Genomic DNA, 23943 nt, shown 5'->3' with positions numbered 1-23943 from the left:
CCTCGAGGATCTAGAAATAGAAATTCCATTTGACCCAGCAATCCCATTACTGGGTATATATCCAAAGGATTACAAATCGTTCTACTATAAGGACACGTGCACACGAATGTTCATGGCAGCACTGTTTACAATAGCAAAGACCCGAAACCAACCCAAATGCCTATCGATGATAGACTGGACAGGGAAAATGTGACATGTATACTCCATGAAATACTATGCAGCCATAAAAAACGATGAGTTTGTGTCCTTTGTAGGGATATGGATGAACCTGGAAACCATCATTCTCAGCAAACTGACAAAAGAGCAGAAAATCAAACACCGCATGTTCTCACTCATAGGCGGGTGTTGGACAATGAGAACACATGGACACAGGAAGGGGAGTATCACACACTGGGGTCTGTCGGGGGAAATAGGGGAGGGACAGTGGGGGTGGGGAGTTGGGGAGAGATAGCATGGGGAGAAATGCCAGATATAGGTGATGGGGAGGAAGGCAGCAAATCACATTGCCATGTGTGTACCTATGCAACAATCTGGCCTGTTCTTCACATGTACCCCCAAACCTAAAATGCAATTTAAAAAAAGGAATACAGCTTGTCTTTCCCCTTCACTTAAAAATAATAATAAGGAAGGATCTCTCTTTTCTACCATAATTGATCTAGGAGGCTAAAGGAGAAAACAGTCCTTTCCTTGGGCGTGATGTAGATGTCACTGTTCATGCCATTTCCTTTTCTGCTCGACATCCCTTCTCATTCGGGGTGGACGAGTCCAGAAGATGGCTGCCTCCCCCCACTTGTACTTCCTAACGAAACAGAACATAGGCTGGCATTCTGCGCAGGCAGCAGATTCCCATACGAGGTACCACACACGTTTAGAAAACTAGTCTTATAACTAACAATTATCTCTCAATGAAAGTTCAATTTAATTAGATGTGGATAGTCCTCTGAAATCCGACTCCTTGATTTGTATTTGAATGTCTTCATTATGACTTCCCTGGTGAGGTTATCAGCTGTTCAAAGACTGAATCATATGATATGGTATTTTAAAAACCACCACTTTTTTATACTCTTCAAAAATCACAGCACCTTTTTTTAGTGCCAACTCTTGACTATTATTGTCACATTTGGCCATAAAATTAAACATGAAAATTGGCGTTCAGTAATAGTATTAATTTTATTTAACTCTGCCTTCAGAGATGAAGAGAATCAAGTGGTGGTGGAGAGCGTCTGCCTGGGAGGCCGTGGGGTGCCGCGTTCCGAGGCGTGGGTGGAGGACCAGGCCTTCCCTGCACCTGGTATTTGAAATGCAGCCCCTCCACGGCCTTACATTTTCACTCTGCAACCCCAGGTTGTCTCCTTAGCTCCTCAGCACCTTCGTCTCCTCATCTGTAACACAGGATTCAGAATCACAACAGCAGCCGCTATTTACAGAGTGCTATTTATATACCAGATACTTCGCTGACCATTTGGATCCACCATCTATCTTCCTTACACAAAATCTTACAAAATGGGGTTTCTCAGTCTCAATCAGACTTAAAAAACTAAACCACACCATTTTGCACATTGTGAGGAACTTTAAAATTGTGAGCAAATGTGACTCTCCCAGGAGGAAAATGTCCTGAGGGGTTTATGTAGTCGGACAAGCCTCCCAGAAGAGCCGGAGTTTGACTATGTGTTTTATAGGTCTGTTCAAAAGTAATTGTACTGACCTAAATATAAACTCGACAGAAGTCCTGCCTTGATTTGTGTGGGCCTGCTCCTTTCCTCCTTCTGGGATTCAAGTCTATTCCCTTCAGTGAATCTCTAGAGAGCATTCCCACACACCAGCCCTGTCCTCACAGGACGACCAGTGACCCTGCTAGAACGCATCTCATTTTCCAAAAGGAAGTTTGGGTGTAGAGAAGTTACGTCTCATGTGGAAGAGACGCAAGTGTCTCAGGCAGCCCTTCCCTCACAGAGCTCCCAGCCCAGGACCAAGGATTGCTCTCTGCGTCAGCAGACAGCTGTGGCAAGGACTGGCCTCTTGTCCCCTCTGCCTATTCAGGGAAGGTGTCTCTGTCCTGATGTTCCCTGAAAAAGCCCTCCTGTTCTGCAGGGAGTGCTGAACTGGGAGCCCAGACCCAGATTCTTGTCTTGGTCAGACACGAACAGTGGGTAATATGCCTTGTCCTCATCACGAAGCCCTTACTTCATTAACAACCGAAACAAGACTGGGCGCGGTGGCTCATGCCTGTAATCCCAGCACTTTGGGAGGCTGAGGTGGGAGGATCACTTGAAGTCAGGAGTTTGAGATCAGCCTGGGCAACACGGTGTCTCTACTAAAAATACAAAAAGTAGCTGGGTGTGGTGGCGGGAGGCTGTAATCCCAGCTACTTGGGAGGCTGAGGCATGAGAATCGCTTGAACCCAGTAGGTGGAGGTTGCAGTGAGCCAAGATCGTGCCACTGCACTCCAGCCTGGGTGACAGAGTGAGACTGTCTCCAAAAAAAAAAAAAAAAGAAAAAAACAATCACAGCAGAGCCCACTCTAGCAAAATAACATCACTCAAAGAGCTGTTACTGTGCTGTGCAGACTCCTGGGCAAGGCCTGGCACTGACACTCTCCGGGAGCCCCCACACCCACCCCAAAAGGCCAGTCCCACCAACACCCACTGCAGAAGAGGCAGGCGCCTTCGCCATCAGTTCTGTACAGATTTCCTCACTCACCTTTTCCACACGGTTTCCAAAGATAATGATTTCCCACTGCTTTGCTGTGACTTGCCAGAGCATCAGCCATGTTCCAAATCACTTTTTGGACACTTTCTGATGGGGAATTGCATGCATATTCTCTGATACGTGTTACTGACCCCAACATAAGACCTCACCTGTGTGTTTAAGCTTAAACCCAGGACTAGGAGGGACGTGCCGCCACGTGCGAGTCACACCTTCAGGTGGGCAGGCTTCTGAGGCTGCAGAGGGGCAAGTGGTGAGGAGGGTGGCATGCATGTGGCAGCAAGGCTTCACTGCACTGATGTTGGTATGGAAAGTGGCTTGCTCATCGAGAAAGTCGTTGTGGAGCTGTCAAGGCACTCAGCTGATCGTGAAGTGTGGGCTGGCGATGGGAGACCCTGTTGCTGGCGCTGAGTAAGAACATGCAAATCCTCCTAGCTGTTAGGCACAGGCCGTGCTGACTGCATTCCACAGAGACGATCAGGGAAGCACCAGGCCTCACCCCAAAGTCACCTCCAAGCCTAGCTGGCCATCCAGCCCAGGTGTGGGGCTCCGAAGCCTGATGCCATCTTCTGCTGTGCTGCCACCCCGGTGCCCACCATGATGGACAGGCCACTGCCAGCCACACCTCCATGCCTTCTGCACTTCCCCTCTGGAAGGCGACTGCAATAGATGGTCTCACCTTCATGCCCCTCGGTGGCCCTGGGTCTCTTCCTTACCTTTCAACACCCAGTGTCCCTGCCTGCCAGTCGTCTACCCATGAGCCTCTCAGCCAAGTGCCACCACCTGCGTGCCCTCTGGCACTCCCTATGGGGTAGACATCCCGTCCGCATCTCTCCAGCCACCCACCGTCATCAGGTGCCCTGCTCTCCACAGGAGTGACCAGCCTCAAACCCGATGGCCTTGGCCCTCGTTCAAAGTCCTGGTGGTGCTGCCATTGAATTTAGAGCAAGGCCACCTACCAGGGCAGCCGGCCAGGGGTTCTTGCCTTCCAGGTGTGAGGACTCCTCCATGGGAAAGCCTCTTGCAGTTTGCGGGTTAACAGTGACGGGGCTGCCATTACTTCCTGATGCGAGGAGTCAGGAGGAGAGGGCTCAGGTTTAGGGGCTGTGCCTGGGAGCACGTGGATAGAAGGGTGCAGGTATTAGGCAGAGCTCCCCTGTGGTTTGGGGGAATCATCCTTGGCTCTTGGAATTCTGGCAGTAGGACTTGCGGCTGGGTGACCTTAGGTGAGTCACTCAGTTTCTTGGTACCCCAGTCTTATGACCATAGGAAGAGGAGCGTCACCTTTGGGATTTTGGGCCCATCCCAGGGCTGCAGAAGAGAGGGTGATTGTAAATGTGGGAAGTGGCTGGCCATGAACACCGGCGGCAGGCCTGTTGTGGGCAGGCTTGGCAGTTGTGGGGTCTCTGTCCCATGCCACTCTGCAAACGGCATGAACAAGAAATGGTCTCTCTTTAGGTGTCCTGCCTAAGCAAAGCAGAGCCAAGTAAAGGTCAAGACAAAACAGAGAGGACAGTCTGCGACACAGGCTCTGAGCGAGGCTTGCTAGCTCCATGGTGTTGGGCCAGATGGCTTGGGTTCCCAGGGCTGCAGCCCGTCATCTGTAACACGGAGCAGATCACGGCCTTCCCTGGGCTGGCTATAGGTTAAAAACATGAACATGCACACAGAACACCCAGGAACAGGCTTGACACACAGCAAGTGCTCTTTACGTTTTGTGTTCTTCCCTTTTCTGTTTTATGGGGAGCGTCGGCTACAGTTTTGTTAAGGTTGGAGGGGGTAATACAGTATAATGATTACTCACCCAGAAATTGGTTGAAAGATACCCCCAGATGATCACACAAACGTAGTTCCAGTGGCCGCAGCATCCAGTGTGTGCTCTGACTCAGGGAGCTGCCTGCTAGCTGTTTCTCCCTTCTGTGATCTACAGGAAGAGAACCTGGTGCTGGGAACTGTTGTCAAAGCCAACTGAAAGGTGAAAGTTATTAGTTCCTTTTGGATTCTCAAGCAGTGAACTTAAGTTGGCCTTTTTAGTGAAAATTAGGAAATATTCTGACCTTTTGTTTGAAGAGAGCACTAGTTTGCTTTAATCTGCCTTTGAGGTGGGGAAATAAGAGGAGCTTTTTGCTGGGTGGAAAATGAGAAGCTCTCGCTGCACAAGTAGGTTAGTCACAAGGGAAGAACGAGACATGGTTAATAAGCTTCTGAAAAAATGTTCAACCTCAGGGGTAATTCAGACCTGCACAATAAAACATCAGCGAGGTAGCATTTTGCCTGTTACTAGCAAAGATTAAAAACCAATCATCACCAGTATTGGCAGTGATGCAGAGAGAGACAGGCCTGCCCACGCTGCCCGGGGATGAGCTTCTGGAAGACTCGGCATCTGGACCTGAAACATCTCACACCCTGCTATCAGTAACTCCCCTTCTAGAAACAGGTCTGAGAGTCAGTCATAAGTGCAGGCAGAACCATTCAGCACAAAGATGTTTGTCAGGCCTTTTTCTACGGTAGTAGTTTTTTCAAACATGGAAAAGAGCTGAGAGTCCAAAAAATAAGAGAGTGGTTCTGTAGGCTGTGATACAACCATATGAGAGAATATTTTGCAGACTAATTTTTAACGACGGAAAAATGTTCATAGTGTGTTAAGAGAATCAAACAAGACTTCAAACTGTGTGGGTGTGTTTCTTTGTATATATAATGCATCATGATTTATACATATATATGTAGTGATTTTAAACTATGTTAAATACAAATAGTCTTTATAGGGAAAAGACTATAAAGATATTAACATTAGAGTGTAATATTTGAACGCTTTTCTTTTGTATGCTTTTTCTCTGTCTTCCAACCCTTTAACAATAAGCTATCTACTTAGCCAGAAAAGAATATAGTAAAAGGGGTTTTTAAAAATCATGTTTCGCAACAAAAGCAGTGTCCGCTGCTTATGGGGAGCGTCTCCAGCCCTTCTGTGGCTCAGCCCCACGGTCGTGCCTCAGGCCAAATGCTACAGATTGATTGACACTGCAGTAGTTCTTTCCCAAGCCGTCTTGGAGATGGAGACGTCTTCTTTGGACTTAATCTTGTCTTTATATCCCTTAACAGCAGGTCCTCTATTTCCTGCTTGTTCAAGGGAGAAGCCACAGAGGCCAATTACAGCATGGTTTTGCTCAGCATTTTGGCTGCAGCACAGTCTATGTGATAATATAAAGTGCTGTTTTGTTTGTTTGTTTTTCTGGAACAGAGTCTCACTCTGCCACCTAGGCTAGAATGCAGTGGCACTATCTCGGCTCACTGTAACCTCTGCCGCCAGGGCTCAGGCGATTCTCCTGACTCAGCCTCCTGAGTAGCTGGGACTACAGGCGTGCACCACCACGCCTGGCTTATTTTTGTGTTTTTGGTACAGATGGGGTTTCACCACTTGGCCAGGCTGGTCTTGAACTCCTAATCTCAAGTGATCTGCTTGCCTTGGCCTCCCAAAGTGCTGGGATTACAAGTGTGAGCTATAGCACCCAGCCTAAGACGCCTACTCTTATCCATTGACTGATGAACCATCAGTCATTGTATTAGTTTGTTTTCATGCTGCTGATAAAGACATACCTGAGACTGGGCAATTTACAAAAGAAAGAGGTTTAATCGGACTTACAGTTCCACGTGGCTGGGGGAGCCTCACAGTCATGGCGGAAGTGAGGAGAGGAGGAGCAGGTCCCGTCTTACATGGATGGCAGCAGCAGAGAGAATGAGGAAGATGAAAAGTGGAAATCCCTGATAAAACCACAGATCTCCTGAGACTTATTCACTACCATGAGAACAGTATAGGGGAAGCCACGTCCGTGATTCAATGTCTCCCACCAGGTCCCTCCCACAACACATGGGAATTATGGGAGGACAATTCAAGATGAGATTTGGATGGGGGCACAGTGACACACCATATCATTCCACTCCCGGGCCCTCCCAAATCTCATATCTTCACATTTCAAAACAAATCATGCCTTTCCAACAGTCTCCCAAAGTCTTAATGCATTTCAGTATTAACTCAGAAGTCTGCAGTCCAAAGTCTCATTTGACACAAGGCAAGTCCCTTCCGCCTATGAACCTATAAAGTCAAAAGCAGGCCAGTCATTTCCTAGATACAGTGGGGGGTAGACATTAGGTAAATACAACCGTTCCAAATGGGAACTTGTGGGGGGTGTGTGGGAGGGGTACCCCCAGCCGGCCAGAGAAGGAAGGGCGGGTGGGAGACAGCAGGCCACACTCAGAGGATAGACTGGGAGTTCCCAGTGGGCTGATGGGTCCTCAGGGTTAAATAATTGTCAGCGTTGTCCGTGACTGTCTGCACAGGAGTTTAAATTGCCATCCAGCTCACTCTCTGTGGCACAGTGGTTCTTGTCTGCCTTGCTGTGTTATGGAATTGAAATTTTTGTCTGGGGTAACACAGGTCTTCCCAGAGGTTTGAAGCAATGACTGTGCCTTCAGCTCCAAATTGTGTGTTGGACCAGCTCTGAAGTCAGGGCCACCTTGGGAGTCTATTATTTCATTTTCTTGGAATGAATCCGTTATGAATTACTAACGATAATGATTCATTATAGTGTCTCATGCTGGCATGTGCTGATTCTCCAACGGCCAGCAGAAATCACCCTCCTGATGAATTCTTTGCTGTGTTTTGCCCTTTCTCGTAGGATGGCTATTCAAGTGGACAAGTTCAACTTTGAGAGTTTCCCGGAGTCCCCTGGGGAGAAGGGGCAATTTGCAAATCCCAAGCAGCTGGAGGAAGAGCGGCGGGAAGCCCGAGGCCTGGAGATCCACAGCAAGCTGGGCATCCGCTGGAGAATCATATCCTTTTCCTGGGGCCACCTGGGCCTGGGGGCACCTTCGCCCAGGGTTCCAACCTCTAAGAGAGACCCATGAGTGTCTTAGCTATTGAATTTTCACCACAGATAGCTCAGAAATGCTGTGGCAAGAGAGGTGGACCAAAGGCCTGGCATTTCCTTAACCTCTTAATGCGTTAAAGGCCCCACTCAACGCAGTATTGATTGGGGTTGAGGAAAGGTCCTTTTGGAGCCAGTGGTGCTCATTCCTTTGGATCACATGCTTCTTGCCAGTGTTGATATTCATGTTAGTGACAGGTTCTAATGGCCACCTATCAGTGCCGGGCTCGGGGGGTTCACAGACTGACAGCTGAAAACATGAGTGCAATTGTCTGAGAAACTGAAATCGGATTGTACAGCTTACCGAGGCATGAAGATGCCATTTTGAAAAGTTGGAGAGAGTTTTCAGCAGGATTGTGCTACGGCACCAGATAGCCTGCTCTGAAGTTCAGATCCGCGCCTGCCTCCTCGCAGACGCTCTGCTGGCTGGCCGAGTGCTCTGGAGAAGCCCAGGGTCCCTCACTTGCTAGTTCAGCAATCTCTGGAGAGCAGCTACTCTTGAGCCAGGTGTTTTGCAAGGCATTTAAGAGGCTGAGATGCAAAGACAAGGTCTCAATGCAGTTGTTTGTCTGGTAGGAAATGGATGTCCTCTGGGAATTAAACACTGTCAGGGAGCCAGGACAGAGTCCCCTGCCGAGTGCTGCAGGTTCAGAAGCCACTGGGGGCATTCAAGGAAGGCTTCCCAGAGGGGGTGATATTTGAGTGGCTGCTAGGAGTGGATAGAAGTTTATCAAAGGAACAGAGGTAGGAAATAGCCCCAAAATACTGAGGCGTGAGAGCCCGTCTCCAGGAAGAGGCAGCTCTGATGGGAATTCTGTCAGTGATCTCAGTCATGCACACATTCTGCAGATACAGGGGTGCTCGCATCGCTCCGTCGTGCGGTCTGGGGTCCTTCCAGGTGGCCTCCCAGACTCCGAAATTGTTCTCACTCTACACACAGCTTAGGTTCCAGAACCTGAGGCCAGTTCATTTGATCAAGCTAAAGGGACTTTGGGCCTGGTAGACCCACTGTCTCCAACGAGTTTGTGACGAAATAAGCACTTTGCTTGTAGATAGGAAGTTTTTGAACCAGTCATGAAAAATAGAGTGTGTGGGGACTCAGATTGAGCAGGGACAGTCGGTTGTGAAGTGACAGGCATTCATCTCTGTTGCAGAGAGAAGTAAAAAGGTGGGGATGGTGGGAGTTGTCTTTCCTTTGCGTTCCCCACAGAGCTCAGCATAAAGTCAGGGTCCAGCCAGTTCTTCCTAACGAGCCGAATGCTGTAGCAAGGAAGCAAGTCAGGCTGATTCCCGCTGCATCAGGCATGTACTCGTCATCCCATTGATCTCCTCCGCATCTCCCTGACCAGCGCTGTGGCTCCCATGGAGGAAACTGAGTCCCAGCCAGTGAGGGGTGGAGCCAGGGACCAATGTAGGAAGATTTTCAGGTGAAGTGCTTACCCCACAAGTCTCAGACTTCAAAGGAGAAAGCTCCACAGACAACCCCTCCACTGTCAGGCTGGGAAGGGAGGGACCCTGGCCCTCATCTCCTGGCATTTGTGCTGCATCGTGGATCTTTCTGATAATCTTTCTATTTTTCTGTTGGGTCTTTCTGATAGTGACTGAGTCTTTCTGATAGGCTGAGGGTTGAAGAGGGTCCATGTGAGGCAGAAGACAGCTCTTATTTGGGGTCTCGGAGATTCAGCTTCTGGCCAGGAGCTCTGTGCAGAGCAAGGTGGTCCTGGATGGGTCAGATGCAGCCCCAGCTCCACACCAGCAGCACCAGTGGAGAAAGGGGCAGGAGGCTATTCTTTCTCCTGAATGATCTTACTCTAGGCTCAGATACAATCCAGAGCCCTTGGATGGTTGGGATTTTGACCTCTGCGTCCCTATGCTTCACAGAGATCGAGCCCTCCCCACCCATCACAGGGCCTTATTGTACTGGACACACAGGGGCACCCTGATCGTGTCAGAGCTGCCGCTTCCCAGCCGCCACCCTGGGCCGGTGCTGCCCTGGGCCGTGTTGCCCTTGTCAGCAGCCTGGCTCCTGGGGCGGTTGCATTATCTGTCTTACAGGTAAAAACTGCAGCTCCACTTCACAAATGGCAAGCAGCGTAGCCAGCTTGTGCACCCGGAGCTCACCTGCCAGCCTGCAGTCCCTGCCCAGCACGTGTTGCCTTCTCATGGGATGACAGTGGCCCACAGAACACTCGTGTCCTTAAAAACCAGTATCAAAGGAGTATGGAAAATGTCTTTGCATTTGACCTCTCCATTTTCTGTATATTTGCTTAATAATTCATGCAGCACACATATTTATTGATTGCCTACCATGTGCCAGACACATCTGCCCCATACATTTACTGATCGGAAGTTTATGAGAGCTTGATTGTTCCTATGGGCAAATGTAGTGAAGGGGAGTTAACATTAAGGACGTATTCTCTCTCTCTCTGTCTGTCTCTCTCTCTCTCTCTGTCTGTCTCTCTCTCAGTATCTCTCTCTCTATCCCCTGCCCCCACTCTCATCTGTTAATGACATCTGGCATCAGATGAATAGCTGACACTTTCCAGGGTCAGAATTTTGCTACTGTAAACCTGAATTCAAGCAGATGGAAAGACCAAAGATTGAATTGGCTAATAATTTCATTCTGCATTTTAATAATGTTTTCTAAACATTTAGACTTTGTACAAACATTTGAGCTTCATTTGACACCCGTCCATAGTTGTAGCAATGGCCTGGGGTGGCGCATGGGTGGGGGGTTGCATTTGAAAGGAAATCAGGATCCTGCACCCGGTAGGTGCATACCTGTCGACGCAGCATCTACAATGACATGGGCAGCCTGGGGCTGCCGCCGGCCCCGGCCCTGCTCTTCACCTCTTAATGGCAGGTCCTCTGCAGATCTGCTTGTTCTTGTGAGCTGAGCCCTGGAGATGCCCCCATCTAAGGGGAGGGGACAGACACAGAGATGGGCACTTGCAGTGCAGCATTGCTGGGCTGATGGGAGCTTCCATCAGGTCAGGACTGTCAGAAATGGATGGAGATCTCAGCCCGATCCTGGTCACATGGAGAGACAGAGAGGGCCCAGGGCCCAGCACGTGCTTTGCCGTCCTCAGCGTGGGACCCAGAAGGCAGAGTATTAGCGTGACCAGATTGAAGTCTTAGAAAGCCACCCCCACCAAGCCTGGGGCCACATGTCCCATGAAAGGCCAGGAAACCTGGTCGGACTCGGGTGGTTCCCGCCACTCTCCCACCAGTTCCTGCGTGGGTGACCTCAGTTATGGCCGCCTTCTCTCTCTGCTTCTCTGTTCTCAGTGGGGACAGCAAGGGCTCCTACTTCACAGGAGCTACATGGGGCAAGTCCCTATTCCTGTGGCCCACTCAGGGGAAGCCCTCTCCCCTTGCCCTCCCCCATGCCCCCTCCCTGTCATGCATGCCCAGGTTGGAGGGCTTCTGCTATCTTCGTGCATTTATCCTTATTCTATCCCAGGATCAAAGTTTTCACAAAGGACTCCTCATGCTGACAAATCTCTTAAGCCCTTTCTCCTACGTTTCCTAGGCTTTCTTGCCCACATCAGCCTGCTGATTTTAAAAGAATCCTTCCTCCCAGCCCCCCGACCCAGGCCTCTCCTCCTTGACGAGGGCATGTTTGTTTGTAATGTCTGTGCCTTTTCCCTGGAGGGCGGGGGCATCTCTTCCTGGTTACAGGCAGCATCTAGCCCAGAGAGCCTAGCTGATTTGCTATACAGCAGTGCTTTTTGGATAAAACCTACGCTTCCTCTCAGCTCCTCGATGGCCTCTTAACCTTCTTCTTACCTTCCAGCTACCAGCATCAGACAGTTTTACTGAACTTGGGAAACCTTAGCATAGCCAGCTCTCTGTGAGCTGTGTTAATAGCAGACAATGGGCTTTACCACATGATCTAGAAATCTTCTTTGTTTGACTTTGGGGTAGGACTAATGATGCTACATCGCTGCACACGGGAACCCGGGGTCAGAGGCTGGCCCTGCCACTCCCAGCACGCACAGGTGTGACCTGAGGGCCATGTCCTCATCTGTGCAGGCAGAATGACAAAACCTGCTGCAGACCATTGCTGTCAGGATGAGTTCTAAGAAGCATCAGGCGTTTTGATCACCTATGGGTGATCAGATGCATTTTCCTTACCCCAGACCCGCAAAGCAGGTGGTATCTACCCCTTTCAAAAAATGAGTAAATTTTGGAAGTTCAGTAACTCACCGGAGATTGTGCAACTAGACGGATAGTCAGTATCCCAAAATTTGTTATTTTCCTGTTGGCGATGTCAACTGAGGTCACGTCTGCAAGGTGCTGACATAGCTCCTGACCCTGGAAAGTGTCAGCAAATGTGGATTTCCCTTGCCTATTTCCTGCTGGAAGAGCTCATGCTGCTCTGTGACCTGACCTCGGGTGAGGCCCTCCTGACTCATCCTTTAGAATGGGCCTCACTATCTGCTCCTCGGAGCCTCCCCTGCCACCAGCCTCCCTTCCGTCTCACCCTGGCTACCACACCCCCTTCCCTTGGGCTCCTGTAACACCCAGTACTTCATTCTTGTCAGTTACAGTCTTTAAGTAGTACAGAAAATTAATTTTTTTTCTGCAGATTGTCTCCCTTGCCAGATTGTGTTGTCTTGAGGTCGGCAGAATCCTGTTCATCCAACAACTGTTTGTTGGGGAGCTACCATGTGCCAGAGGTTGTACTGAACACCGGGCACACCGGGCGCTCAAAATCAGGTGTGGACCCTGCTCTGATAGTGTGTATTCTCTTTTGCTAGCCCAAGTACTAAGTACAATCCCTACCACATGGGCATGAAAACTGTTTGTTTTTTTGTTTTGGTTTTAAGATAGAGTTTCACTCTAGTTGCCCAGGCTGCAGGCCAATGGTGTGACCTCGGTTCACTGCAACCTCTGCCTCCCAGGTGCAAGCAGTTCTCCCACCTCAGCCTCCTGGGTAGCTGGGACTCCAGGCACCCGCCACCATGACTGGCTAATTTTTGTATTTTTAGTAGAGGCGGGGTTTCACCATGTTGGCCAGGCTATTCTCGAACTCCTGACCTTGGGTGTTCTGCCCACCTCGACCTCCCCAAGTGCTGGGATTATAGGTGTGAGCCACCGTTCCTAGCCTAAAACTGTTTGTTGAATGAATAGTTTCCATTTCAATGAAACAGAATGGCTACTAGCTCCGTCGTGCTGTGCCAAGTGCTGTGATGAACATGTGAAAGGAGTCTGCAACTCATGAGATGACTCTGTATCACGGCGGAGACAGCCTGCACAGACCGTCTATGTTGGAAGTGGGGGAGAGACACACCTTGGGCAAGCCCAGGTCAGCTCACCCTTTCCTTTTCCTTGTTTTTCTTGCAAATCACCCTTTGGAGAGCATTTCGAAGACTGGTGTGAGATTTGCTGACGTACCAGAATCCAGCTTTGTGAACTGGAGTAGGAAGAGTTGGGTGCACAGTTTGGCTGATCCCCATGAAGGCCAATGACCTGGGCCAGCTGGGCAATCTCCTCCCAGCAGGCTGATAAGCATCTGCCTCCCCTGTTCTGTCTGGAGAAGCATTTGTAACCAATTTGGCTGCTTTGAGAGCAAGGATGTGGACAGTGCGACTGTGGCCTCAGTGCAGGGTGCCTTGTGTCCTCGAAACCACAAGGCAGCTGCCTTCCCAGGCACAGGGGACTCAAGCACAGCTTGAGTCTCAGGCTGTTGGGTGTTGCACACAACAGTCACCCTCCACACAGTGAAGTGTCTCAGCAGTGGCAGTGGTATTTGTCAGCTTTCTTTGGGCTTCACAAGTAGAACAGTGTAAGGATTTTAGGCGCAGTGGCCCTGTTTGGGTGATCCCACCTGGAATACAGTCACACCTGGGCCTTGTTCTCCATTTTCAAGACTGCTTTCTTTCCAGTAAGCAGGAGTTGCCTTGAATGACCTCTCCTTCGTCAAGCACTTGACCTGGGCAGTGCGGGCACACCCTTCATTCTCTCAAAGTAGCTTCTTGCCGATTCTCAGACATGCTTCCTAAGGGAGCTGTGTCTCCTCATCTCCTAAAAAAAATTAAATGTCTCTAAACAAGATTCTTTTAAAACTCAGCACACTATGTTTTTCTAATCGTCATGTTTGGAGAAATAGTTTTCTCTAAATGAATTTTACTATAAATGGCTCCTGCCATCAGTACAGCTGATTCCTTGATCATTTTAAGTAAAATGCAGGGTTGCATTTTATATCTGCCTTGAGGGAATTTGACTTTTATAGCTGTTTGTAATAACGTGGTTCTGAGGCCTTTAATCTCCTGTGGCCGGGAAGCCCTGCCAGCCGCAGACTTCCTGCCTTGCCAGCCAGTGAGGCCGCCGCATTGCCCTAGATGTTTGGCCTTCGATGCGCTAGGGGGTAAGGTGGGAGAGGCACAGATTTGGTTGCTGCCTCCCCCAAATCCAAATCTGGTGGCCATGTACACCTTGAAATGACTTTGAAAGTAATCAGGGTTTGACACATAGGAAGCTCACACTTCAGATATAATCAGGAGAGCGGGGAAGGGCCTTTCTAGCCTTCATAGCACCATTTCCCACCTTCAGGTATGTGCACGTGTGTGTGAACATGCACACGGATTGACGTGCATTGTGTTTGTGAGATTGGATACATGTTGGACATGTACATGCTCTGTGTATTTTTAGTGTGATGATTACTGTGAGCATGTGTATCTTATGTAATAGAATCATGAAATTACAGAGCTTAAGTAACAGCTAAAACCCATATGGCGCTTACTAGATGCCAGGCACCATTCTGGGCAATTTATATAGATTTATTCCCTTAACTTTCACAACTCTCTGAAGTAGTTTTATGCACGTTGCCCAGATGAAAAAAGTGAGTGAGGCCCAGCGAGGTCAACTCTCTTGCCGCAGGTCACCCAGCTCGTCTGTGGCAGAGCCGGGGGCATGGGCAGCTGCTGCCCTCAGTGCTGTGCACACAGCTCTATCTCAGAACAGCGCAGGAGCCTCTGGCCTCTGCCATGGCCTTGCATTATCCCCACTTTCCAGAGGAAACCTATGGCGATGGCAGCATTCCTAGGTCTCACTACTGTTTGATACCCATCGTCCCATGCAGAGCTCTGTCCGTTTCACCCACTCTCCATTGCGGGACTCTGGAATATTCTCACCCAAGCAGGACTTGCAGCAGTGAGCCAGCAGCAGACCTGTCCCCTTGGCAGCACATCCCACTGCGTGACGTCTTCCGTCCAGTTGGGTCTCTGGCACCATGGAGCTCAGCCGAGATGCTGGGGCACTTACTGAGATGAGAACAGCAAGAGTATCAGCATTCTGAAAGTTCATGATGCAAATTGGAAAACAAAGTCATGGGAAAGAGGCTCATTAATCATTTAAAGCAGTCTTTCCATTAGCGTAATTTCTATTTATGACAATTTGCTAATTTATTTGATCTGAAGTGGGGCTGGGCTGAGTCCCTGCACCTGTAGTCATTCACTCCAGAGCTTGTGCATGGGATGCAAACAGCCTATTTTCCTTCAGGGAGAGATGCCCCAACTGAAGGCACACCCACTCAGGAGCACCCACATCATGATGCTCACCTCAAATCCGGTGTGAAAGCCTTCACATCACATTCTCCATGACGGAGTTCAAGCTTTTGCTCTGTAGACTTTGGATACTAACCAAACATTCTGAGCATAGCACTCCTTTTTGGAGAGATGAGCCCACACGCCTCAGGTGTACAGCTTCCGAAGAGAACCTCACAGATCCCCATTGGGCTTCACGTTCCCCAGGGGCAGAGTGAACTGAGCAATCATTTTTTCCTCAAATGCCAAACCAGGTCGCAGTGGTCTTCAGTCACATAAATATAGACAGTATCTCAAAGCTGCCCTGTGGCTTCAAACTGTCTTGGACTGTGGTACATTACCAAATATTTTACTGCTAATGGCCTCGTATAAACTGACAGGGAAGATGTTTTATTAACCTCGTACATTTGCTTTGCATCTGGCTGTGTTTTTCAAAGATTTGGAAGTGAACACTCATGATTCCCAAGATATGCAGATTAACTGAGATGGCACGCGTGAAAACATTTGTAAACAGAAAGGCTCTGTACAAATATTGATTAATTAAATGTGATAAATAAGGAAGACTTAACTACTGATAATAAGTAGGATATAATCCTTGCACAGGAGGCTGGGCTTCTTAAACATAGGGAGGACCCCACCTTGGTCTCTGGATCCCCAGTGCCTAGCACAGCAAGGACAGGATGGGTGCTCTGCAGGGTGCAGTGGTGACAGCCAGGGAGGACAGAAGGGTTGGTTTCCAGGGTGGGAACGTCCCAGATAAGGCAGTGCTTGAGCTCTAGAAGATGGGGGGTGTTCACCAGAATGACAAGGCTGAGGGTGTTCCAGGCAGAGGGGAAAGCAGAGCAAAGGCAGCAAATAGCGCCGTCTCTGGAAGCCAGAACCCAGGTGCACACAGGCACACACGCACACGGGCTCAGGGTCTATAAGTGGAGAGGGCAACAGGAAAAGCAAGCTATGAGGGAGCTTGTGGATTATGCTGGGAGCTAGGACTGTCCTAAAAGCAGTGGGTTGCCCCTGAAGGGTTTTGACCCAGCAAGTGACATGATCATCTTCACTACGAGGAGGACGGACGGCTCTGGTCAAATGGTGGAATGAAGCCTTCTTCTCCACCTGCTCCTGGCCTCGCCTCATGCATCTAGAACACATTTGGCTCTATGGGATGGTGCTCCCTGCCTTTGAAAATTAGGCACAAGAGTCTCCAAATATACGCATAGGGCAGTACAGGTCTCTGCTTTCTCTCCCCGCCTCCTGCCCTCAGCCCTTGCTGAGGCCTCTGAAGGGTGTTGGGTTGGAATAGAGGAGGCCAGCCAGGGACAGAATTCTTGCTGGTTTGTAGGTTACCTGACGTGCGAAACTCATTTCTGCTCTAAAGGGTTACAGTGGAAAACCAGAGCAGTGACCCTGCTCTGAGCCCTGTGGTAGGTGAAGAAGGAAGATAGGGACCTTTCTCTTGTGCATAATTATGGGAATTACCCAGTATAGCTCAGGGCACAGTTGCTCCTTGAACAACACAGGTTTGAGCTGCGTGGGTCCACTTAACATAGATTTTCTTCTACCTCTGCCACCCCTGAGACAGCAAAACCAACCCCTCCTCTTCCTTCTCTTCCACCTACTCAACGTGAAGATGAGGATGAAGGCCTTTATAGTGTTCCACTTCCACTTAATGAATAGTAAATATATCCTCTCTTTCTTATGAGTTTCCTAATAATGTTTTCTTTTCTCTAGCTTACTTTATTGTAGGAATATAGTACGTACTACATACAGCATACAAAATACATGTTAATTGACTGTTTATGTTATCTGTAAGACTTCGGGTCAATAGTAGGCTATTAGTAGTTAAGTTTTGGTGGAGTCAAAAATTACATGTGGATTTTCGACTGTGTAGGTGGCAGGCATCCCTGACCCCAAGCTGTTCAAGGGTCAACTAAATGTCCTTTTTTGTTTGTTTATGGTTTTATCATTATTATTTTTTTTTTGAGACAGAGTTTTGCTCTTGTTGCCCAGAGTGGAGTGCAGTGGCACAATCTTGGCTTACTGCAGCCTCTGCCTCCAGGGTTCAAGCATTTTTTCTGCCTCAGACTCCAAAGTAGCTGGGATGACAGGCACCTGCCACTATGCCTGGCTAATTTTTGTAATTTTAATAGAGATGTGGTTTCACCATGCTGTCCAGGCTGGTCTCGAACTCCTGACCTCAGGTGATCCCCCCATCTCAGCCTCCCAAAGTGCTGGGCTTACAGGCGTGAGCCACTGCACCAGGCCTGTTTCTGTTTTTTTCAATGCGTATTTTTTTCTCTTCTAGCCGCATTAAACTCATGGAAGGGATGGAAATCTGATACTGCGGGAGAGAGTGGGGTATGATGTATGCAACTTTTGTAAACCTCAGTTTCCCGTTTGCTGAAGAGCCACATCCTCTGCATCTTGCATGTGGTGGGCATGAAGCTCAAATGCAGCTCAGAGTTGAGTGTGTTGTGTAATCTGTGTGGGCTGAACACACACACAAGACCGCTGCTCCAAGGAAGCATGGCTTCCTCCAATGCCAGGTGCACAGCTAGTGCTCAGTATATGTTCCCAGACACAAGCTTGTGTGGCTAGATGTTCATTGATGAACTGTGACCTTGTGTAGGTGATAACTGAAAGCCACAATTACGTTCCTTCTGCTCATCCCTGGAAAAATTCATTCAGTTAATTTGTACTTTCTCCCAACTCTGTGGAAATGAATTAGGGACTCAGAGAGACTAAACCTGTCCCTTGTCCTCAGGATGCTCACTGGGTCTAGTTTGGATAATCAGTCATGGCCCTAAGTATCTGGAGCCCAGGGTTGCTGGTGCTACTGTGGGAATGAGGCACGGGCCTCAAAGCCAAGGGGCAGCCTGCCAAGTGCTGTGCTCAGGCTCCCTGCCTGCCAGACGTGGGGCTGCTCTTCCTGGGCAGGTAGCCACCCCTTGCCCCTCTTCTGGGAGGAGCCCCACTTGTGCATACCACTTATTCCTGGAGTTATGCATCACCATCTCACTGGCAGGGGACAAGCTGACACCGTTATTGGCCTAAGCCAATAGTACAGAACACATCTGTGTTCCCACTCCCTTATGTTCTCCCCCAGAAGACTTCATATGTGACCTCACAGGAGAAAAAGGCTTTTTGAGTCCAAGGGGCTCTCTCCCTCTTCAAGGGGTGGACACAAGAGCCCTCCACGGTTCCACAGCACCCAAGAGTCTCTGTGCTTTTAGGGCTACTTTGAAGGTGAGCTCCTGACCACGTCACTCTGGCACCTGTGGACTTCCAGCCGGTTGTGCTAGAAATGCAGAATAATGGGAGGGGTCTGGACAGGGAAGGGGGCACTGCCCTTGGAGCAGCAGACCCCGAGTTTGAATCCCCACTGCGGTGAATTTGAATTGACCCATTTCTGGCTGTGTGGCTTTGGAAACATTATCTGGCATCCCTGAGGAGGTTCCCTGAACCTGAAGTTGTTGTGAGGACTAAGTGGGCACATCTGTAGGTGACAGAGACGCCACAGGTGCTCATGAAAAGCAGCAGACATTTATGGAGCCTCTACCATGTGCCGGTGACCAGGGCACTGTCCCTTCCTCTCCCAGGGCCTGGAACCACAAGCAGTCCTCTGAATTCTCTTTTGTGGGTGGGATTGCTTTTTTTCTGTTCTGTGAAGTAATATTTTCTCATGGGAAGGCCAAGAAGCTAAGCATTTGGGAACGTGGGGCTGCCTTGCCGCCTCATTCACCTTGCTGGTTTGAGCAGGGATGGCAGAGGAGCGTTAAAGTGAGCAGGGCTAACTCCAGCCCCTGGATCTTGTGGCTCATTGCCTCCACAGGTTTTTGGCCAGTAGGACATGTGAGCAGACTGTAAGGAACTCCAAGTAACTCAGCCATGTCTCTGAGGCAGAAAGTGGCAAGCTTGGAAGACACTGTGAGAGGAATTTATGTTTCCTTGCAAAGGTGTTAGAAACTACCTGTGGGCAGCTCAAGATATGAGAGCATGAGCTGGGCTAACATGAGCTGGGCTGGGACATGGGTTTTCTCAGGGCTCAGGCACAGAGGGATGTCAGTCATTAAACAGTGAGCATGGGTTAGAGGACTTTTGTGAAGCCTGGGTTGGCCCCAGCAGTGATTTCACAATTATCCTGCTGCCAAAGTCTTCATCTCTATCTCCTGAGAGGCAGGGGCAGGATGGTGGGGGTAAAAATCTGTTGACGACTTGGAAACTTCATCCCCAAGTGACTAGGAAAAGCCTTGAGGGGAGGCAGCGGCTTCAGCACCATGGAGAGCTCTCTGCTGGGCTTCGCTCTAGACTGGAAGTACACTGGCTAGGTTGGGTGTGGCCAGCCGCTGGCCAACGGCGGCACCCTGGCACAACCTGTCCCCATGGACAGCAGGATCTTTGTCCAGTGGGACTTATGGCTCCTGGTTTCCAGGTTTACTATGAAGAATCAATGCAATATATTGAATGATCTCTGAAAGCGAGAGAGCAGAGTGTGGGCTCAGGGGTCAGCATGCCTGGGTTCAAGCCTGGCCCCTGCCACTTCCTAGTAGCATTGGCTTTCTTTTTTTTTTTTTTCTATGAGCCTCAGTTTTCTAGAAAAATCTTTCAAATGAAAATAACAGTACGCATCTCATACCCATCATATTCTGAAGTCTTAGCATGAAAGTAGTGAGTATTGCAGTGAGAAGTTGTGTGTTGAGCACGTGCCCAGGGCCTCCCTCACAGCAAGCATCTTGTAAATATTCTCTATGGTGGCAATAATTATAGGAACTACTATTGTCATCATTATGGATTGACCTCTTGCTCTAAATGCCAGGGTCCGTGTATTTAAGAGCTGGTAGCCGACCCCATCACTGCCGCCATTGTCACTGTGTGTTGTCATATTATAATTGTGGCTGTAATCACTCCTGACCCATCAGCCAGCCTTCCATTCTTGTGCACAGGCTGAGATACAAGACTGTTTGGGTGGCTTACGGGGCTGAAAGGAAGTCGGATATGCATGCAGGTAATTAGCTTTATTAGCTCAGCTGTATAATTTTATGGCTCACATCCGAAAGCAAATTAATATAGAAATATGCTGCTGGAATGTTTTCCAAAGCTCCAGCAGCATTTGGCAACTTTGTAATTACTCACAGGCAGACTTCCTCCCCGGACTAATCACTGCAGAGCTCCTCAGCCTGGCTGGGCCTGTTCAGCACGGTCTCTGCTCTGCAGCCATGGGGCTGCTGTCTGACTCAAAAGCCTGGCATGCGGCATTTTACTGGGAGTCATATGCCATGGTGTGAGGTCTTAATTTCAAGTGAAAATAAACTCCAAAGAGATTCAGGAGGGAAAGCAGAAAGAAAGAGAAACAGAAGTGTGTCAGTGACTTGCCTCCCTAGAGCCTCTCTTTTCTGAGGGTGAAGCCCATCCTCAAGCTCAGCTGTGCCCCACATCCTAGGCCCATAGCTAACTCTCAGCATTTAGTTTTGTTCATTGTGTTGCCAAGGGCGTGTTATTGCTTACAACAATTTTGTTATACTAATTTTTATATTACTTTAAGTAGGTGTACATGGTTCAGATTTTTTTTTTTAATTAGACATTCCCATCTGCCCTTTTCCCTACCTCCCAGAGTGCCCACTTTTGTTTCTTGTAGAAACTTAACAAAATGTATTTCTAGGGCCAGGTGAGGTGGCTCACACCTGTAATTCCAGCACTTTGGGAGGCTTAGGTGGGTGGATCACAAGGTCAGGAGTTCAAGACCAGCCTGACCAGCATGATGAAACCCTGTCTCTACTAAAAATACAAAAATTAGTGGGCATGCTGGCGTGCACCTGTAGTCTCAGCTACTCAGGAGACTGAGGCAGGAGAATTGCTTGAACCCGGCAGGTGGAGGTTGCAGTGAGCTGATGCGCCACTGCACTCCAGCCTGGGTGACAGTGTGAGACTCCATTAAAAAAAAAATATTTCTGAAATTATAAGTACATGCAAACACACCCTTTTTACCCCCCCCCTTTTTTTTTTACATAGAAGTTATCTATTTTGCATGTTGCTTTTTTTGACTTACTACATATCTTGGGAAACTTTTCATAGGGAATGATCTCTCTCCTTTTCCTGCTGCAAAATATTACGGGAAAGTGGGAACATGCCTGTGTGCCCCCTGCTTTGTCAACAGGGATGCTTTTCCACTTCCATATTTTTGCCAATCTGGCAGACAGGCTCTTGAGCAGGTCCTTTTCCTCTGGAGATGTTGTGTTGCAGGAAAGAGCCTGGCCCTGGAGTTAAAGCAGCTCCGGGGGTGGCCGCTCTGTCACTGAGTAGCCCAGGACGTGTTGTTGAGCCCTCGTTTCTGGTTCTTTCCCTATGTGAGAGTGGCAACTGTCCTGGCCCCACCTGGCTGAAGGGAACACGTACACACTTGCCACAGTGCCCACCACAGCTCGGGCATGTCCCAACGTCTCTTCCCCTCCCCCTTCCACTCTGGGACCCCGTGGGATGACTCTGAGATTGAGAATTGCCCACTTGGAGCATTTTCTTCACTGAGAATTGGTCACTGCTCTGAGCATGACTTCGTGTGCCTGTGAGTCATGTGGGCCATGAGATGACAGCTGAACGCCGAAACCAGAAACAGTGAAATTGAGCTCATCTCGCCAGCACAGCACACACATTTCCACTCTCCCCTGCCTTTGATGAGAGTGAGTCACAGCATGCCTTGCAGGGGTCTGGTCATGAGCGGAGGAAGGGAGATCTGATGTCTTTTTTACTGAAGAGGAAGCTGCTCTGTTCTGTGGTTTCTGCAAGGGAAAGAGAAGCAGCAGAGCCCCACTTTCCTCCCCTGCAGGCACTCTAGTTCCCGGGCTCCAGTCCCCTCAGACTCTGCAGGGTATGGTGTTTCCTAGGAGGGTGGCACACTCGGGGTACCACAGCAGTGGGGCTGAGCCAGGACGGTGGTAGATGGGGGCTTGGAGCAACTGTCTCAGCAGAGCAGACCCCTCCCAGAAGGAGAGCACTCCCCAGGATCACCCAGTCATGTGCACAGTGACCTGTGATCTTGTCGGGGCTGGCGTTGACTTACTCCTGGGCCTCTCTGCTCAGGAGGGAAACAGCCTCACATGCTGCTTGGTGAGGGTCTTGTTGGTGCCAGGGTTCTGACGGTAGAAAGTGCAAGAGGCTGCCCTGAGCCAGCATGGAACCTTCTAGAAACCTACCCTACATCAGAATTAATTGCCTGAAACCTCTGAGAATTCTCAAAAAGGACATTGCCTGTGTTTTCCCGCTGGCTGTGTCATAGCAGGCAAGGCTGATGTGACCAATGGAGTGACAGGGATCGAGGAGGCAGCCAGAGGATGGATGTGGGCAGGGATGCGGGTGCCAAGCGGCAGCCACAGAAGAATCCACAGGACTGCTCGGAGTTACCTCGGAGCAGGTTTGCATCCACCCTGTGGGCATGGAGGAGTTCCACCCTGTGGATATCACATGGTGCTAAGTGACATCACAGGCCAGGTCTAGCATCCCACCTGTCACTGAAAGCCAGCGAGTTGTTTGCCCTTCCCGAGACTTGGTCCCCTCGCGTGTTAGACAGTACTGGCTATGTGTGCCCAGCTCTGCTGAGGGCTAATGTCAGTTACCTCCTGGGGTGCCAGGATAGACCCATCAGGGAGTTACTGTGTTCCTCACACTAAAAACCAGTTGTGGGTGCACTGCCAGTGAAGGGCAGCTTTTGATGAAAACCATCCTTTTCTTTGTGCCTGCATTCATGCAGATGCCATGCATACTTTCATTAAATTATTTAATCCGTGTTTGTGGAGCTACTTTTGGTCCCAGGAGTTGCATGAGACATGAGAGCTTCATGAAAAGGTGCTCACGGAGCCTCAAGGGAAAGAGACACACAAGTGTCAACTGCAGCATTGCTGGATGAAGCTCGAAAGAGCATTGTGCAGGCCGCCAAGGCAGGGCAGGGCAGGCACGTGGCTGTGCTCAGTTGGCTCTCTTGTGGGGCACGGTTGTGGTGGGTTTTAAAGAGAGGAGTCTTCCAGGTAGAAGAAGGGGAGGGACCTTCCGGGAAGAGCTGAGCACAGAGCCTTGAAAGGAGACAGCAGAGTGCATCCAGGTCTGCAGCACGTGGTGAGAATGTGGATCTCCACATGCACTATGAAAACAGACATGGAAATGGACAGCATGGAGCCCCTGAAGCTCCACAGGAAAGGAATCTCGCCAGGACTGTGGGGCACAGAGGAAAGGGGCCCTCACCAGGGCAATGAGAAACGCAGCACATCTCCTCCAGTTTGTAAATCCTTGGAGGGCAGAGTGAGTTTCTCTTTAACTCCCACGGGGCCTGTAGAATTGGTAAGGTTGAAAGCCTTCCTCTGTATCCTTTCATCCTCCTGATCACCTGCAGAATGGGCGCTGGGGACTCTCTCTATACAGAGGAGGTGCTGTTGTGGACTGAGGCTGTAAACACTGCACCCATACCCCCTCCCTGAGCTGGTAAGATGCCTGGGTGCCAGTGATAGTGCAGCTTCTACAACAGAGGAGTGACTGTGCCTTGATACATGTCTACAGTGGAGGGATGCCCACGCCTTGGTGCAGCTTCTGCAGCGGAGGATGCTCAGGCGATAGTGCAGCTTCTGCAGTGGAGGATGCTCAGGCGATAGTGCAGCTTCTACAGTGGAGGATGCTCAGACGATAGTGCAGCTTCTACAGTGGAGGATGCTCAGACGATAGTGCAGCTTCTATAGTGCAGCTTCTACAGTGGAGGATGCTCATGGGATAGTGCAGCTTCTGCAGTGGAG

The 23943-nt window shown here is 49.6% G+C and overlaps 1 protein-coding gene across 4 annotated transcripts in view; it reads left to right on the top strand.

The window, feature by feature from the left end:
* Window positions 1–23943, top strand: part of TRAPPC9 (trafficking protein particle complex 9) — a 715201-nt gene that overhangs the window by 534519 nt on the left and 156739 nt on the right. For all 4 annotated transcript variants that reach the window (XM_017501725.2, XM_017501724.2, XM_037728923.1 and 1 more), the window contains one exon: window positions 7380–7533. In XM_017501725.2, coding sequence (XP_017357214.1) covers window positions 7380–7533 — 154 coding nt within the window. The remainder of the gene's footprint in view (window positions 1–7379; window positions 7534–23943) is intronic.

Source organism: Cebus imitator, unplaced genomic scaffold (genome assembly GCF_001604975.1).
Source record: "Cebus imitator isolate Cc_AM_T3 unplaced genomic scaffold, Cebus_imitator-1.0 Scaffold284, whole genome shotgun sequence".
NCBI classification, from domain to species: domain Eukaryota; kingdom Metazoa; phylum Chordata; class Mammalia; order Primates; family Cebidae; genus Cebus; species Cebus imitator.
This window is presented reverse-complemented; position numbering and strand designations above follow the sequence as displayed.